Source organism: Penicillium robsamsonii, assembly GCF_028829455.1.
Source record: "Penicillium robsamsonii strain IBT 29466 chromosome Unknown utg000006l_segment0_segment0, whole genome shotgun sequence".
Lineage (NCBI taxonomy): Eukaryota > Fungi > Ascomycota > Eurotiomycetes > Eurotiales > Aspergillaceae > Penicillium > Penicillium robsamsonii.
In genome coordinates this window covers 60,495-77,783 of record NW_026643224.1, presented here as the reverse complement: position 1 = coordinate 77,783, position 17,289 = coordinate 60,495, and the positions used below count along the sequence as shown (strand labels likewise).

Sequence of the window (17,289 nt, the reverse complement as noted above, 5' to 3'; positions counted from 1 at the left end):
ACGAGTTTTGGTGTTATATTTGGTTATACCTGGTCTTGGTCATTGGTCATTTTACATGGAGTATAGGATTTGATATTGGAAAAAAGGTGTTGGGAGGACTCCAACATCTTAGAAAGATACCCATTATAATTTTGGAATTGAATATAATATATACATGTTTTACAACATAGGCATATTCAGCTATAGGCACTTATAATCAACGATCTCTGCTTGGTTGGCTTACAAACCTTAAGACAGGCTTACAGAAGTGGAGAATTTTCACTCGGGAACTCACACTCCCGGTGCTTTTCCCCCGTATTCTTTGTATTCCCCATGTGACAACTTACCTTGGACGTCGCATCATGGCGGCCGTCAATCGAAACATGTTCGGTGCGAGTATAACTCAACCACCTGGCGGTGCCCAGTTGATGGCTTTGCCGTTGAACCTCATCGCTGAGATTGTGTCACATGTGAGATCGCTCCACACGTCCGATTTCCATATCTGACATGTTCGTAGGTCGACGACACAGGTGATCTCGCCCAGCTATGTCAAACATGTCGTGTCCTCAATTATATGGCACTGCCGCAGCTATACCGGAACCTAACGCTGACTTCCTACGACAAAATCCGTTATCGCGGCGAACAGCCAGAAGGAATCGGGAGCGCTAGTCCATTCACGATGGGCTTGAATGCGATCATTACACGATCTTATGCGACGCTGGTACAATCGATGACATTAAAGGGAGAATGGAAGGAACACGAGCTGGAGGAGCATGTTCGAGTCGGCCGGGTGCCCGACGCATCGATGTTGTTGAACATCGCCGCCCGCGCCGCCATCGATCGCATGACCAATCTGGAGAGCTTTCATTGGGAACTGAACACCAAAATGCTCGACACGGTTTATATAGGGTTGACACAGCTGCCGAAGCTCACCTCCCTGACTATCCGATTTCCCTCCAGTCGTCATCCACAGCCCACTTTTGTGGTTCCAGGCATGCCGCATTTGCGATGTCTAAAAATCACCGATATCGACCCTCTATGTTATCCCGATGATATTGCGACTCTTCTTTGTAAAAGCAGGAAACTACGTGAATTGAAATTACATTGGTCACCACGGATGAGGGATGCACACGAGCCTAGTGTTTCTCTACATGATTACTTCCGCAAGCTGGTCGCAGCCAAGCAACCCCTGGCGGTGAAGAAGATGTCGTTCCAGAATCTGTATGCCTTTCACACCGACGATTTCTATTTCGCGTTTGATCCTACTACCGTCGAAGATGTCACATTCCTCACCGGTGTTGAGGGCTCTAGTCTGGTCAACACATTCGTCGAGAGCAGCTGGCCGACAGTTCCGCCACATGCCAAGCCCCAGATAAAATCTGTTCGGATGGATGCAGTGTCCAGACGGAACTCGGACTTTATTGGGCATTTCTCTGGACTCGAGCGGCTATACTTCGTTAATGTCACCGCTGAATCAAGCGACCTCCTCAATTCCCCACGCCCTGGAGGAGGCGCGGCCTCATCTGCCCTCACGCCCCCAGTATCCGAACACCATTTGTCGGCTGCACCCAACGGAACCACAACCGACTCCCCCATCACGTCTGCTTCTCCAGCTAGCCAGCTCAATGCTACAGCTAGCTTGCGAGACCTCTACCTCTCACACATTACCACAAATCATGGCGCGACATTGCGCCACCTCCTTCTCCCATCCAAATGGCCCCTCTCCACCGGGATGGTCGCGCGACTCGTCCATAGCTGTCCAAACTTGGAGCAGCTCGCTCTCGCCACCGAATTTTCCAGCATGGAATCGCTAGGTCTACTGATACCCTTCCTCCGGAAATTGAAAGCGCTCCGGCTTCTCATACCCCAGTTACCCGGACAGTCTCCAAATGGACCTGGGTTGTCTGCACTGAAGATATGGCAGACCGCACGAGAGACAACATCTTTTGATACGATTCAAAAGGTGCAAGAGACTTTCGCAAATGCCAAGACTCTTGCAGAAATAGTGGACATCGACGACTCTATCCTGTCCGAAATGTTGAGCTACGACCTTGGCAACCAACAAGTCTACGGAAACGTGAAGATCATCAGCATGGGCTGGAAAGCCTGGGAACTAAGGGACTTCTACAAAGCCCCCATCCCGGCAAGGATCAACAAAGACTCCCCAACACCAACAAATGGCGACAATACATCCCCAAAGACCACCACAGACAGCCCTGCCCCCCCGCAAGGTACCAACGGACTCAGCACACCATATCAACCTCCTGTAGCGCACAAATCACCCGATACACAGACAACACATATCTCTTCCTGGTCGCATCCATCCGGCCCAAGACCGGGCGCCCCACAATCAACATTAGGGAAACGATCACGCGATCAAGATGACAGTGACACTCCTAGACCATCACCCCGCCTTCCAACCTTCAGTAGACACGAAGACTGTGAGGATCCTACGCCCTTATACCCCGGCTGCTACCCGTTCACCCTGTCCGAGGATGGGTTTGTGTGGAGACGGCGTGTGAGGCGGGTAGGATGGGAGGCTTTGCAGCATTGGGAGGTGTGGGCATTGGACGCGCAGGAGATTTGAATAGATTGTTTTCTCGCGTCATGATACGGAGTCTAGCATACGAATGAGCGGTGTTGGTTTTTCAACCCAGGGCCTGGGTTTGGGGCGGTTTTTGTTTAGAGTTACAGGAAGTTATGGCTTCACTCTCGGCGTTGGAAAAAGTATATATACACATATGGAGGCATCTTCTCTCTTCTTATTTATAAATGGCATCGATTTTCTGATATGGAGCTGTTCTGGAGAATTCCATGCATTTAAACTAGCAGGTTACAAGTATATCCATATCCTCCCTAATAACTAGCTGATTGATACACATACTGATTTTTGGAATGTTTCATTCCTGATGGGCTTGAACAGCGACAGAGGCTATTTGCAATAAAAGTAAGAGCATCGGTCTTGACAAGCTGGGGCGTCACCGACTGGGTTTGTGCCCAGGAAGAATCTAACAACCTAACAGTGTACGAGTTTATAAATTGAGCAGAGACTATACCGGAAGTTATCCAACAGGATATCACTAGAAATATGAAGCTTGAACCGTACTGGGGAATACGTACAATCATCTTCAGTGTTGTATCTTAAACCAGAATAATGTGTCTAATATATTGCACCGATTTTCGTGGGTTATTCTGTCCAGAGTCACACTAGTCCTGTATTAACAACCTGGTAAATCCTTGATGATCTCTCAACTCAGATATTCCAGATTCGAGAATGCGCATCCTGTAGGTTATGATGTGACCTGTGGCCTTATGACTCCCTTGTTTTCAGCCAGCCTCTTTCAGTCGTGATAGACCATCCAATTAGACCCTCACATTCAGCAAGAGTTGGATGTGGACCACCTGCGAGCAACACCAGAAAAGACTACTCGTCAGTTCTTGATGCTGAACCTGCTGTGGTACGTGCAGTCGGAGATATGAATGGACAGAGGCTCCTCTTACGGTGTGATGAATGCACCTTTGTGGGGACTCGGGGAACCGCTTCTTCCCAACTGAGCTCAAGAATAAACGGCCAAAATAAATATCTGGGGTTGTCTCTATAAAGCCCAATTCATTCTTCCTACTTCACACCATCCAACCCCAGTTCAGACACTGGGACTTCTCAATTTCATTCTTATTCGAAAGCAAGTTTATACCTAAAAATGGTTTTTATTGTCAAGGGTATTGATACCCATGATACCAATGGCGATCCTTACCTCCGGAAAGACATCGACAAGTGGTACGCGGATCAGGTGAAGGGCAACAGAATGCAGCTCACTCTCTTTATGGAGGCTCTGGCTCTGATTCAGAAACGTTCTCTAGATGACCTAGATTCCTACTTCCGTCTGGCTGCCATACACTCTGCCCCATGGTGTACATGGGATGGCGTGGAACAGCCTCATGTCGATGGCCCGGATGAAATTCGAGGATATTGTGTCCATAACAATTACACGTTCCCGACATGGCATCGGGTGTACTTGATGCTCTACGAGGTGAGTGAATCCTGGTTGGGAAAATGGTAAATAGATAGATAAACTGACAAATACATGTAGCGAGTTCTGTATGACGCGATGTATGAATGGATCAACAAGACTGTTCCCGAACCCAACAAAGACACCTGGAAGAAAGAAGCCGACGAGTGGCGCCTTCCGTATTGGGACTTTGCTCGCTTTGCCGATCGACCTGCCTCGACTGCTGGCGCCTTGGAGTACGACATCGACCATGACAGGCTCAGACTGCCCATTCTTTGTATGATGCCGAACGTGCAAATCACCGTGTTTCCCAAAGGCAAGGATCCGACCATCGAGTCTCGACCCAATCCTCTGTATAAATACGAGGCCCCCAAACCAATGGGTGAATTTGATGATCCATTTAAGATTACCGGGGAACATGCGAAGGACGAGACCAATTCAGATCATAAAATTGAGTTTACTTATCCCGTAAGCTTCTTGTCACCTTAGTGTTCAGACTTATGGGAACTGATCATCTATCTAGTGGGATAAATGCATTGCGACAACCAAGTACGGCATTCTCGATGGGTTCGATGCGAGCATCTGGGCCGACGGAGGCCAGAACTGGCTTCGGGCGAACTACGCTCTCAACGAGCATCCGTATTATGGCGATAAAGATAAGGGTGTGAATGCCGAGAAGGTGGTTCCTACACTGCAGGATCTGGTCTACCGGTTGTTCCAGTATCCTCTTACCTCGTGGGGAGCGTTTTCAACCACTCGCTACACGTCAACAAGCCCGAACCCCCCGGTCGAACATAAGTCGGTAGACACCCAAAGTGCCAAGTTGCAGGGCGATATAGCGAACGCAATAAGTCTAGAGTTCATTCACAACAACATTCACGTTAGTATCCGGAGTATCATGGATGTGCAAGAAACAAATCTGACACAGCCCAGAACTTTGTGGGAGGAACCCAATTTCTTCGCCCGCCAAAAGAAGGCATCCACCTCTGGGGCGCTGGCCACATGGGCAGTGTTGCCATGGCGGCATTTGATCCCATCTTCTTCATTTACCACAAGTATGCCTCTACATCTAAATGGCTGGACAATGCTGACAATTGATCAAGTAATATCGACCGCCTGACTGCTATGTGGCAAATGCTACACTGGGAGAAGTGGTTTGATGATGACCACAGCAAGCTAACTCGGAATAATGAGTTGGCCCCCTTCCACAGAACCGAAAAAGAATTCTGGAAGTCAGACGATGTGCAAGATTGGCGAAAACTTGGCTATGAGTACGAAATTCTCAAGGGACGAACGCATTCTTGCGAAGACGATCAGAAGAAGATTCAGGGCAACATTGCCACTCTCTACGGAAACCACACAAAGGATCTCTTTGATGGGCTTCCTAAGCAAGACGACCGCCAGGACGATTTCGTTATTACTGTCATTTATGACAAGTGAGTTGTGTATCACCTTCTTGCCTTGGTTCCATCTCTAACATACAAAGATACGCTTTGAACGGTGGAGCTTACAAGATCAATCTCTTCTTGGAGGGTGCGAAAAACTTCCGTGGACCCGAGTCGGAGGGCTTCGTTGCCAGTATCTACAACTTCAGTGGCTCTTTGGCCTCAGGTGCCTGTGGTAATTGTCAGCAGCAGAAGGCAGATGGTGTCAAGTGCATTGCACAAGTGCCCGCCACCGTCCCCATACGCTACCATCTGAAAAGAGAAAACAAGCGACTTGATGAAGCACCGCGGCCCATGTACATGGTTTTGAACAGTTTGGGAAATGTAAGTCGTACTGATCCCCCACAACTTTACGCGGCTGATTGACCCCAAACTTTTATAGCCTGTTAAAATGGATATCCACGTACAGCTGGATATATCCTCGAGACCATACTACCTGTACCCCGATCATCCTGACAAGGATCATCCTTTGCAGTATGAGTTCCTTAAGCACGGAAAACAAGCCCCGGATGAGGCTTTTGACTTTGGCTTTGATTGAACCTCTTCCAGGTAATATCATGCGAAGTACGTTAGGGTACACTGACGGAGATCTGTCTGTGCGATAAAGTATGACAAGTTCAGTGATATGAAACTCTCTGACTAGCTAAATATGATATATGGTGGAAAGGCGGCCGTTTCTGGCGCCACAAGCTGCCATTCTAGGCGTAATTTTCACAGGTCCTGTTGTAAACCCCCCTGCATCACCTTCACATCGACATTGTCGTTGAGAGTTCTGCCATGGGTCTAGAAATTGCCAGTCATCGTGGCTTCGTGATATTCTGTTCTTCCTCCTGTCACATGGTGTCGCATTGAGCCTCCATGTGGAATATCGCCGCAACTTAGACCTGGGATGTAATTCGAGAGATAAACCGGTTGAAATTGGGATGCAATGCTGGCATGATCCTCTAATGGCGGGGATGTAGAAAGGTTGCTGCCCACGGCGAAGGACATAGATGGAAGCATAGGCTCGTTCAGGCCGAAGGAAGATGGGCGAAGCTCGGGTTTAGGAGTGCCTCTCCGTTCGTGACGTCAGTTTCGACTCAGGTAACGTGGAGTTGCTGGGCTGCTGGACCTTCTTCGTAGCGTAGTAGCTGTTCTCAGCTTGGTCTTGGCAGGCTTCATCGTAGGGCTCGCCGTAGTATGCTTCGTAGTCCTCCACCTCTGTATCATAGTCGCCTTGGTCAAACACCGTCTGGTTAGCTTCGTCTGGTTCGTTGAGGTCGGCAACGTATGCCGTTGCCCTTCTCAGGTTCCAGGCTTGTTTTTGAATGTGGCTTTCGTCGTTTTGTCCGTTTGCCTGTTTGCTCTGGTAGTAAGGCCTATCATAATCGATGGCGGCGATGGAGACTTGCGATGAATCCAGATGACTTTTCGGGGCAATGTTGGGGGTTTCTCCTGGCCCTTGCGAGCTCCATTACATGTCTAGGAGAGCTCCGATAGCTGATTGCACGAGGTACGCTGTCTTTGGGCCATCTGGTGGGCCCAGTCTGGGAAACATTATTCGTGCTCTTGTGTGGCTTTTGGGAAATCGCTGAGAAGACTTGAGGGGCGTAGTTTGAACGATTCGCGTTGTGCGTTCTGATTCACCTTTGGCTTCTTCCTGAGGTTTTATCCGAGGCCCTCTTACTTTCTGAATTCACTGTTGGGCATTCGGCAGTTTTGGGTGTGACTTCAGGGTCGTGTCGTTCGAAAAACACACATGGACAATTTCGTCGAGTGACATTCTAGAGTATAGCTCCTGTCAAGAGTTAGTATCTGCAAGCATGGAAGATGACTGACAGTGATAGGCCAAAATATTTCATCTAGATTGGGCACTCCCGCAAGTTCACCCACACGCCTCTCGAAATAAACCACAGAGGCGACAAAAACGCTTACAAGCGACATAGCTATTTGGGGCGTAGACGGTCGCAAAGATTCTGGTCAATTTAGGAAACACAAGACCGTGGAGCAGACCATTCTCCGCATAGGCGTCCTTCTGAGACTGAGTGTGGTAGACCACCAGTGCCCAGGCCATATGATTGGTGTAGTATTGACGACGTTCGGATGGGACCTTTGCCATGATAATATCGAGGGTAAAGCGTGGGCGAGCCCAGAGCAGGGGAATAGCCTCGTGGTACCAGCGGCTATTCACGAGCGCCCATCTCAGTAAGTCGGAATGGTGGGCCATCGCTTCCTGTTCGCTGCAAATGCTTCGGGAAAATATCATACGGAGGATCTCGCCAAGCCCAAGGGCTCGCTGGGCGGAGGATTCCATTTGATAAGAGTGGATGTTCTGATGTTAACCAAGTAGGAAATGGTGGTCAATATAGATCGAATCAAGTGTATGAAATACGTGGAGGGGAAGAGAAGAGTACGTGAGTTGAATTCAACAGTTGGAGACAAACAATTGAAGCTTTGTATTACTATTGACTTGGATGAACGAGATGTCCAATTCAAAGAGGTAAAGTCCCTTCTTCAACCATACACTATAGTGAGCCTGCCGGCACTTTTCAAACTAGTTTCTGGATCTATGTAGAGTCCAGCACCAAAGGATACCTCCATTATTCATGACAACCTGTCTCGTCATCTTGCACGGCCACCATCTCACTAGCCCTCATTCTCTGAAGTAGAATCATCCGTATCATATTCCCCAGAATAACCGTAGAAATCTTCCATTTGAAACCCATCCTCCATTGAAGGTCATGCGATGAAGATTGGGATAGTTTAGGGTGGGAAGAGAGCATTCTCCAACTTGTGCTTCAACGTACCTTAAAAGCTCTGTCAGTCTAGGGAACACAATCCCGCTCAAATCACATGGATTATCCTGAGGGGTGTGTAAATCGTTGACCCGTGTATGCGCAAAAGCCACAAAGTTGCATAGAACTATCGACGGTTGGGATTCAGGTTCGAAAAGACATCCTGGAGTGTGCAGGCGTAGACATTCTTCCATATCACAGGCAGTGCCTCGGCGAGCCAAAATTTGCTCACTAGAGCGGCGGAGATCAAGTCTGGTTCGGGATCATAGCTCTCTTGCGGCAAAAACGATATGATATGGCCCACGATCTCAGCGATTCCAAGTGCTCGTTGTGTGGCAGTTGTGGTCACATGAGGGCTGGCGCTTCGCGGCATTCTTACTGTGTGGCAGTTGGATGGTGGAAGATCAAGTCTTTGTATCAAGAGAAAGAAGGAATATGTAGAGGGCAAGTTGTAAAGTGATGAGGAAAAACGAAGAAATATATCCGAAATCCAAATTTGGGTGTTTGCGCACAGAAGACTGCGTTGAAGAACACAAAACAAAGGCCTGAGATGCCAGGCCAAGAGGCATAAATGAGACATTTAAAACAGGCCTGGTTCATGATATTCTTGAGTTCCCTAAGTCATCTTGACCACAAACGTTGCTAATCAGGCGTTAGACACGAAAGTCCAGACTTGGCAACACTACCACTGGCTATGTACACATAGCTATTGTTCAGGATCCGTAGTGCGAATGACCGAGTTATCGCGGTAGGGACACGGGTCTTGCCTCAATTCCCTCGGCAAGTTCAAGCCCAAGAACCAGAAATAGAGAACATTCCTAACCAGATCCTGGTCTCACAGCCATTCGACGTGCGCGACTGTACCGCCGACAATGGTGGTGAGAGGGACAACCAGGGCGAATTGCAACAGGGTCTAACTTTACCTTATGTGTTCAGAATGTAGGCCGACGAAGATGGGGAATGAGTTATCCACTTTAATGGTGACTACCTAGGTGACTAGCGCACTAGAATAAGAAATGTATTCCGTGGGACCTGTCAATGGCTACGAACCCACAAGGCTCAGCCAATGACTTTGTCAAAGAACATCCACGAGAACTAGCAATTTGATTTGCGTGAAAACCTGCGAAGACCTCAACAACTGGTATGTTGAGATCTCTGGTGTCTAGGAGATGCACGACCCTCTGCGCGATCTCAGGTGGGCTACGGAGAGATGGGGGTGGAGGGATGGGGAGAGAAAGAAGAGAAGAAGAGAAGAGGAAAGATGGGGGGGAGCCCTTTTATATGGTCACCTCCCACGTACCTTCCCAAAATGGACGGCCCTCCCCTGCACCTTCCCTGATTGCTCTCTGTCACATGATATTTTCTAAGGGCCCTTTATAGTTCAAGACAATTGTGATGATTTTGGAAAGACATTGCTCGACTGTGAACATCTTGTCCGTCTTCCTATATTCCTGCTTCTCGTCGCGCTTGCACCTCTCCTCGCCTACCGTACCACCGGTTTCATTCGACATGTGGGACTTGTTCAGCACTTGTCGGTATCACAAGTGGACAAGCCGCGATGGCGAGCTTCCTCGGGGGCATCGAGTCCTCTAGGCTCTACTTCCCCGGGACATTTTCTATGCCACGAGGGCCATTGTCTCGGAAAGGACACTTCTGCATCTCGACGGCAAAGTTGTGTTCGCGGCCAAGAACTTGAGCGTTTGCCAAGGAAGCTCATTGCGCGGCCACGCATCCACAGAACGTTATCCATGCCTTTATCCATGCCCTTTATCTCAACTCGAGAAGGACTTTCACTAGAACTTGAAGGATTATTGAGCGGTTGAGTGTGACGCTCAGCATGGGTCGTTGAGAGAAAGAAGGGATCGACAGTGGAACGGGAAGAGCCGAGACCCACCGGCATACTTCTTGGAGGGCCCTGTATGTATATGTACTCTCTGTGCGTAGAATCATATATTCTGGGATCAGGAATAGCCAGCGAATATTTGAGCTTCAAATAAATGGTGTCTGAAATACATGCATGTCTCTACCTCTCGCATTATTAGGTTCAACCAATGTGCAGACAGATAATGACTCGGCTCCTCGGGCCTTTCCTGCTTCAATCAAAAGGGCCAGGACAATGATCACTCTAGATCTGGGTTGCCCCTCCTTGTAAATATGTGCGTAGACATGTAGGTCGGTAATGATAGGTGGTGGGACCTGGGGCAAAAGCAGGAAATAACTCACATACTGCATTACATGTCAGTGCTACTTCTTAAGCTAGAAGGCTTACCTTCTTATATTTGCGTAAAATGCAATCAAATTCCGTAGAATGTGTAGGTAGTTATGATTAACTGCTAAGTAGTTAACTAAGACAATGTCGATACTAGTGGTGTTACAATCTAGGCACTGCCATTGACTCGCAGGCTAAGTGGGTTTCGGCCAGCCTATTTTTCCTTCACCCCTAAAATCCCCCAAAATCGTGTACCATGATGAAAATGCAATGGCGCGCTCTTTTGAGACCAGGAAGGCGTCTAATCCATAATTTTGATTCGATAGCTAAAAAGAAACTTGAAATGCCTGGTTTCAATAGGCCCCTGAACTCTTCACCTGATGTCAGAGTTACCCCTTTCGGAACACAGCATATGCTAATTTAAGCAGGTAAATATTACCGACTTTTTCGGCGGAGGATTCGGTCTATTGGGCTTTCCGAATGCCTTGGACCCGAACCACATGGAGGCTTTGAAGTGAGGGCTGGCCAAAAAAGCGCGACAGATTGGCAGCTAACGCAAGTTTCCAGTGACATCGTGACACACCGAGAAGTTTTGATGATGCGAGTAATGAACACCATCACAGACAAATCCAATTGGGATAAAAAGGTACCTAGGTTCCACTTCATAGCACTCATAGTGTTGACTTCTTTCAGGTATTCGACGAGCACATCACAGACAAATGGCGCGAGGAGATCGCGAAGAGTGGACAAGATGTGACGCCAAAGATGATGGATTGGATCATCAAAGAACTGCAGTGGAAAGCTGGCAGTTTTCAAGAAACAGGCCATGTCACTGTTTTTGATGTTGGAGTCGTCAAATCCGACAACGCCATTTCCAGTCAACTGCAGCAGGAATTGAGACAAGCAGCAGCTATTTTTGAAAATGCGCCCGAAGCCCAGAAAGACTACCATCCTGGGTCCGATCAGAAAGTTGTGAATCTAGTTCATCCTTCATTGTTTCCTGTCGTCTATGGTCGAACTCGGGTCCTCCCTGACAAAGTCATCAGTGTCGATGACTGTCTGAGCAGTATGGGACAGGGCACTTTGATCCCAACTCCCTCAGAAGAAGAGAGCCTTGTCGCTTCGGAACTTAAATTGGAGAATCATCACCATATCCAGCCAAGACTCAGTCGAAAATTCCAGTGGCTCCCGTGTGAGGTGCATATTGACGATTCCGAATGTGAAATAACGTCTTACATCAACAATGTTCACCCGATTAAACATCGGGGACTGTACGATGTGGTCGAGAAACTCATCACGAGAACGATCCCACTTTGGGATCAGACCTTGAGCAGAGGATCAGATCATCACAGAATCTCGTATGAAGAGGTTGAGTACGGCGATCCCGTAGGACCAGAGCCTACGCGTCCTCAAGATGCCGACGATAACTTTGACGAAGCTGAGTACTTGGAGCGGCATGAGGAATGGGAGTTTTCCCGCCCGATACTACTCCCTGAGCCAAGAGAGTTTAAGATTCCCGGTCTTTGGGATTCGTATCAAGTCACAGTGGACAGTGGATACTTCGGCAGCAGGGGAATACAAGTGATTGTAAAGTTGGCAAATATCGAATTGACACCCTCCAAGCCTGACTATGAAGGAGGTACCTGGCACATAGAGGGTCAACTGGTCAGCTCCATTTACCTTCTTTGAAAGCAAACATCTTACTAATCCTTATTAGAATGAGCGTATATGTGCAACAGCAATCTACTATTACGACAATCAGAATATCACTGAAAGTTCGTTGTCATTCCGGCAAAGATGTACCAACCTGGACTACATTGAACACGAGCAAGACCGGCATGAATTCCTTCAAGATGTTTATGGCTTGCGTACGAATGGGGACTGGAATGGAACCGAAGTTACACAAGAGCTTGGAGGCGTGGTTTGTCAAGAGGGTCGACTCCTGACATTCCCCAATTCTGTTCAGCACAAAGTGTCGCCATTTTCGTTGGCCGACAGATCCAAAAGGGGACATCGCAAGATCCTCGCACTGTTTCTCATCGATCCCCATAGGCGGGTGATCTCCTCTGCCAATGTTCCTCCTCAGCGAGAGGACTGGGCGCCGGAAAGCTCGAAAATTGTGCATCCACAGGTTTCAAAGAACTCGCCGGATACACCTGGTCAGGATGTATACAGCCACATGATGAGCATGAAAGAGGCAGAAGCTTACAGACTTGAGCTTATGGAAGAACGGAGTGTCAGGGCTGTGGAGAATAACAGCGTGTTTGAAAATGGATCTTTCAACCTTTGTGAGCATTAGATGGTTCAGTGTTGGCCACGTACCCGGGAGGAAGCTTTCAATGCCTAGGAATCCATAGGGTGGCAGGAAAGAGAGAGATTAGTGGCGACCAATTGGATGTATCCGAAATCTTTCTGCATGTAGGGCTTTTAGGGATCATGACGATAACCAGTATGTTAGCTGGCAGAAAACCGTATACCCGGGCCTAAATTGATGCTTTCTGTATTTCTATACTTTTACGGCTAATTATTCTTATCCTTTCACAAAAGCACCAAGGGAAGAAATATCTATGAAAAAAGTATAACTAGATAAGGAAATATCCGAGAAGGCTTCCAGAAAGTCTTTTGAAAAGACCACTAGAAAGTCTTCTAACAAGAAAGGTTGTATAAGTTAACTATTTTATTATTAAATACTGTGTGGGCCACCTCTGGCCACGGACTTACTAAGCCTATAGGTGTAGTACTTATAGGTTACTCCTTTGAGGGGCTATTTATTCGCCTTATGCCTAGATTTGCACTATGGATTACATTATCTACTTCTATTATCCTACTTATGCATATATCAGATTGGTATATAGGGGTTTGCATTTTTACTACAAGTGGAGTGGGAAAGCAGCGGAAGTACTATATAGACAACAGAGCCGTTAGCCCAATTAGGCCGGTTTTCGTGGCCCCTAAAAACCCTCGTACTGCAAGCCTTTTTTGGGGTTTGCCAGGTGTCCGGCAAGGAAGATACAGGTGTATGCCAACAACGTACATGGCTTCGACGTGTTACACGTAATTTCCATTAGTCTCGGAGTGCTCGAGACTTTGAGTTTGGCCCTGTTCAGCCCAAAAATGTCCAGAGTATAGAGCGATCCCGACGTAATCAACATATTTCGAGAATACTCCAATCCTTGAATGCAAGGTTCATTTCTTTTTCTGATTGAATGTCATAGTTGATTGGTTCAGAACTGGAGGGCGGTTATGCGGACCGCCTGAGACATCTCCGCTGTGAAATGGCGGGGGTCCCGCTTATCCGCCAAGGGCCATCAGATTGGACTTCTGATACAGCGAATACGTAGTGCTGGCCGATGGCCCGACATACTTAGACACGCCAACTCCTTCATTATTTTGTTTTTTTTTTCTTTCTTCTAAAGCTTCAAAGGGAGAAACAGCGACCATGACGATCATCACTACTCCACCTCTCAATCATGCTACTTTCAAGTGAGCCTACTGTCCCACCTACTATACAAATGCTAATCGAGGACTCTAGGCTAAGCGGTCCGTACGGAGATTGGAGAGACGACCTTGAGAACCAAGGCTATGCGATCATCAAGAATGCCATCGACCCCGAGAGGGCCCGGGGCTATCAGCGTAAAGCCCTGGACTGGCTCAAATCCTTCAACCCCGCCCTCGACCTAGATGATCCTTCCACATGGACTAGGGACAACTTGCCTGTCCACAGCAAAATCAACACATTCAATGGGTATTGCGTCACACATGAGAAGTTTATGTGGGACGCTCGCATGGAGCCAAAGATTTTGGATGCCTTCGCCAAGATCTGGGGCACCGACGAACTGCTCGTCTCGTTTGACGCGTTGAACATCACTCTGCCAAACCGAAAAGACAAACCTGCTCAAAAACCATGGCCCCACGTGGACCAGTCCCCAATGCGTCGTGGGCTCCACTGTGTTCAAGGCGTTATCAATCTCAGTCATGCGGGTCCCGAGGATGGATCCCTTATGGTGTTCCCGAAATCCAACAAAGCAACCGAGGGATTCTTCGACACCGAGACTGACCCATCCACTTGGGAGCACAAGGACATACGTAATTTCACCGTGGAAGAAATCCAGTGGTTTGAAGATCATGGTATGAAACCACATAAGGTGCTTGCAGAGCCTGGGGACTTGCTCGTGTGGGATTCACGGACTGTGCATTGGGGTGGGGAACCAACTGTCAACAGCAACACGATCCGAACGGTGATTTATGCATCGTATGCCCCGGTTGAGCTAGCCACGAAAGAGAGCTTGAAACTAAAGAAAGAAGCCTTCGAGTCGTATCAAGCAACGACTCATTGGCCACATGAGAATATAATTAAACGTGATGGAGTGGTGTATCTCCCGGATGGTAAGGTCGATCCTCGCAATCGATCTGTACCATTGGAAGCCCCAGAGCATACAGATCAATTGCTTCAACTAGCAGGAGTAAAATCCTATCGGTGAATGAATATGATTCCTTTCGTTATTTTACTTTCCTTTTTGGGGAGAAATCCAAGTTGATTATTAAGGAGGGTGCTAGTGTTTTTTGTTGTTTGTGCCCCGCAGTGAGCCTTTAACGTCGATCTTCAAGCAAATATGAAATCATTTGAATCTCGCCCTCCCGTGGATTATCCACGGAAGCGTGCATCAATCGCATGTAATTTCTGTCGGCATCGGTAGGTTATTTAATTCCTTTCTTTGGCCGGCCACTAAGTAGGAACTAGGAAGCGAAAGTGCGATGGCCAGAAACCAACATGTGGCCTCTGCACCGATGCGGGGGCTCAGTGTGTCTATCAAGAAAGCGACAGGTAGAAAGCGTCACCTTGTGAAAAAAAAAAGGGGTTCCTAGATAGTGACGATCCACAGGGTGCAGGATATCCCGGCTGAAATCCTGCTTCGCTTGACCCATCTGGAAACCCTGATCGAGCAACAAAAGGACGCCATCACCGAGCTCTCAGCCCGAGTAGCCCAAGATCATCCGGATCGGTCGACTGCCCCTGTCTATTCATCACAGCCAAAATACGACTGGGACCCATCGCCGCAGCATGTATACGATAAAGCATCCTTCAACCTCTTTTCGCCGGAGAACCCATACAGTCATGGATATACATATACTATTCCTCCCCTTTACGACACGCCAACAGGAAGTTTGTTTGCATTGGATCGAATCAGAAATTTGATTGGCACCTACCCTGAAGATTTCTTCAGGCAGATAGAGATCAAGCGCCCATTCAACAGCAGCCAGGTTGCAGGCATACCCCAGACCTTTGAACAAATCGATAGATCCCGACTACTTCCCCAGGTCACCAAACCTCTGATCACCGAGTTCCTCAACCATGTCCATCCATTCTTCCCAGTTCTCGAGCCGCAGTTGTTACATATGCTCTTTGAAACTTTCTCAACATACACCAAGGTCAACAGCATCCAAACTTCACTTTATCTCATTATTCTGGCCCTAGGAAAGGCCTCTTCGAACCCTCGGCGGATTTTTAATATCGAAGCGGAAAAGGATCTGAGTGGGATGGAATATTTCGCTTCCGCATATCACTACTTGAGCGGGCCGTTGATAACGTCCTTTACAGCGGACCACTTGTTGCCTTTGGCTTTATTCTACGGCTCTTTGTATCTGCGTCACATAGGACGCCCAATTCAAGCATGGCAAATGATTCGTGAAGCTTCCTGTAGTGTGGAGATCATGATTACCGGGTGAGTGTCTTCTCTAATATCTGTTTCCATCATGATATTGATACAGATTGGGTACAGACTACGTGACATGAACACGCACGAAGAGCGAGCTAGTCTCTATCGGACTGCCTGGGGTTGTTTTATTCTCGAATGGTGGGTCTAGCCTCTGGGGTTATCTCGCATCCAGCTAATAAACCACAGTGATGACCTCGCAGAGTTTCATTTCCCTGCGAGTGGCATTGAAGTCCTCGTCGACAGATTGCCCTTTCCTCGAATCTCGGAAGACAGCCGAAACGGCCACCTTGTTTTCCTTGCAATGTGTTCGATTCGAAAGCTTCTCAACCGTGTGCACAGTGCTCTGTATGCAAGATCTAACCAGGAGAATTTCCAATCCAGCCCTCCGCCCCAACGCACCAGTGATACGCCTGGGGGCAACCCGACCCCCCAGAAGTATTCGATTAGCTCTCTTAAGACAATCAGCGAGGAGCTCGATCGTCAGTTGGAGGACTGGTTTAACTCTCTGCCAAGTCCCATCCGGCCAACCCTAGGAAATACGATATCCGCGGATCACCCTTACGATACTTACATTCTTGCCCGGTACTATGCCACAAAACACGTCATCTGCCGCCCGAGTCTTATTTTCGCTGCCCACAGCCAGGGCAGTGGAGCATTGCCGGAGTTTGTTTTCGTGAATTGCAAGAAGTGCGTCGACAGCTGTCGCAAATTCGTCTATGCATCATCGATTCTTATGCGGCAGAGAACGCACTCAAACTGGCACAGGATGCAAGCGTAAGATCATATTTTTGCTTTCAGGTTGTTTTTGGCAGGTTTCTGAAGTTCACTTACTTATTTTTACACATCTAGATTGTTGGCTGCTATTTTTACTCTCTCGATTGCGAAAACCACACCGACTTTAGAGGCCCTTGTTCCAGACTTCGATGACTTGGTGAAAGAGGCAATTCAATGCATTGAACCTTGGGCGCAGCATTGCGAAACAGCGGATACCGTCGTCAGCATGGTGAAGTCAATCCGTCAGAAAGTGCGAGTATCAGTTCGGGGAGCTTAGTAGAGAGCCTCACGATCTGTACTTGGGTAGATATACGTATTTTGTTCCTTCGCATTTGCATGTATATGAAGTTAAATGCGCCGGAGATCGTCGAGACTACCATT

General features: G+C 48.0%; 6 protein-coding genes across 6 annotated transcripts; 4 read left to right on the top strand and 2 right to left on the bottom strand.

The window, feature by feature from the left end:
* Nucleotides 1–341: 341 nt before the first annotated feature.
* On the top strand, nucleotides 342–2,566 carry N7447_009740 (uncharacterized protein; the record flags this gene model as incomplete). The annotated part of the gene is made up of 2 exons (XM_057234002.1): nucleotides 342–449; nucleotides 497–2,566. The coding sequence occupies 2 exons, from the start codon at nucleotides 342–344 to the stop codon at nucleotides 2,564–2,566; spliced, it is 2,178 nt and encodes a 725-aa protein (XP_057081286.1).
* A 1,114-nt stretch (nucleotides 2,567–3,680) lies between these two features.
* Nucleotides 3,681–5,800, top strand: N7447_009739 (tyrosinase family protein; the record flags this gene model as incomplete). The annotated part of the gene is made up of 6 exons (XM_057234001.1): nucleotides 3,681–4,010; nucleotides 4,071–4,457; nucleotides 4,513–4,869; nucleotides 4,923–5,044; nucleotides 5,093–5,425; nucleotides 5,476–5,800. 6 exons carry the CDS (start codon nucleotides 3,681–3,683, stop codon nucleotides 5,798–5,800), a joined length of 1,854 nt encoding a protein of 617 aa, XP_057081285.1.
* Nucleotides 5,801–7,214: 1,414 nt separating this feature from the next.
* Nucleotides 7,215–7,727, bottom strand: N7447_009738 (uncharacterized protein; the record flags this gene model as incomplete). Its single annotated transcript, XM_057234000.1, has 2 exons — nucleotides 7,215–7,228; nucleotides 7,349–7,727. The coding sequence occupies 2 exons, from the start codon at nucleotides 7,725–7,727 to the stop codon at nucleotides 7,215–7,217; spliced, it is 393 nt and encodes a 130-aa protein (XP_057081284.1).
* Nucleotides 7,728–8,335: 608 nt separating this feature from the next.
* On the bottom strand, nucleotides 8,336–8,581 carry N7447_009737 (F-box protein; the record flags this gene model as incomplete). Its single annotated transcript, XM_057233999.1, has 1 exon — nucleotides 8,336–8,581. One exon carries the CDS (start codon nucleotides 8,579–8,581, stop codon nucleotides 8,336–8,338), a length of 246 nt encoding a protein of 81 aa, XP_057081283.1.
* A 2,336-nt stretch (nucleotides 8,582–10,917) lies between these two features.
* N7447_009736 (DUF4246 domain-containing protein) lies at nucleotides 10,918–12,716 on the top strand (the record flags this gene model as incomplete). The annotated part of the gene is made up of 4 exons (XM_057233998.1): nucleotides 10,918–10,931; nucleotides 10,985–11,063; nucleotides 11,111–12,082; nucleotides 12,135–12,716. 4 exons carry the CDS (start codon nucleotides 10,918–10,920, stop codon nucleotides 12,714–12,716), a joined length of 1,647 nt encoding a protein of 548 aa, XP_057081282.1.
* Nucleotides 12,717–13,887: 1,171 nt separating this feature from the next.
* N7447_009735 (Phytanoyl-CoA dioxygenase) lies at nucleotides 13,888–16,912 on the top strand (the record flags this gene model as incomplete). Its single annotated transcript, XM_057233997.1, has 4 exons — nucleotides 13,888–14,894; nucleotides 15,159–15,242; nucleotides 15,301–16,140; nucleotides 16,321–16,912. 4 exons carry the CDS (start codon nucleotides 13,888–13,890, stop codon nucleotides 16,910–16,912), a joined length of 2,523 nt encoding a protein of 840 aa, XP_057081281.1.
* Between the last annotated feature and the right edge of the window lie 377 nt (nucleotides 16,913–17,289).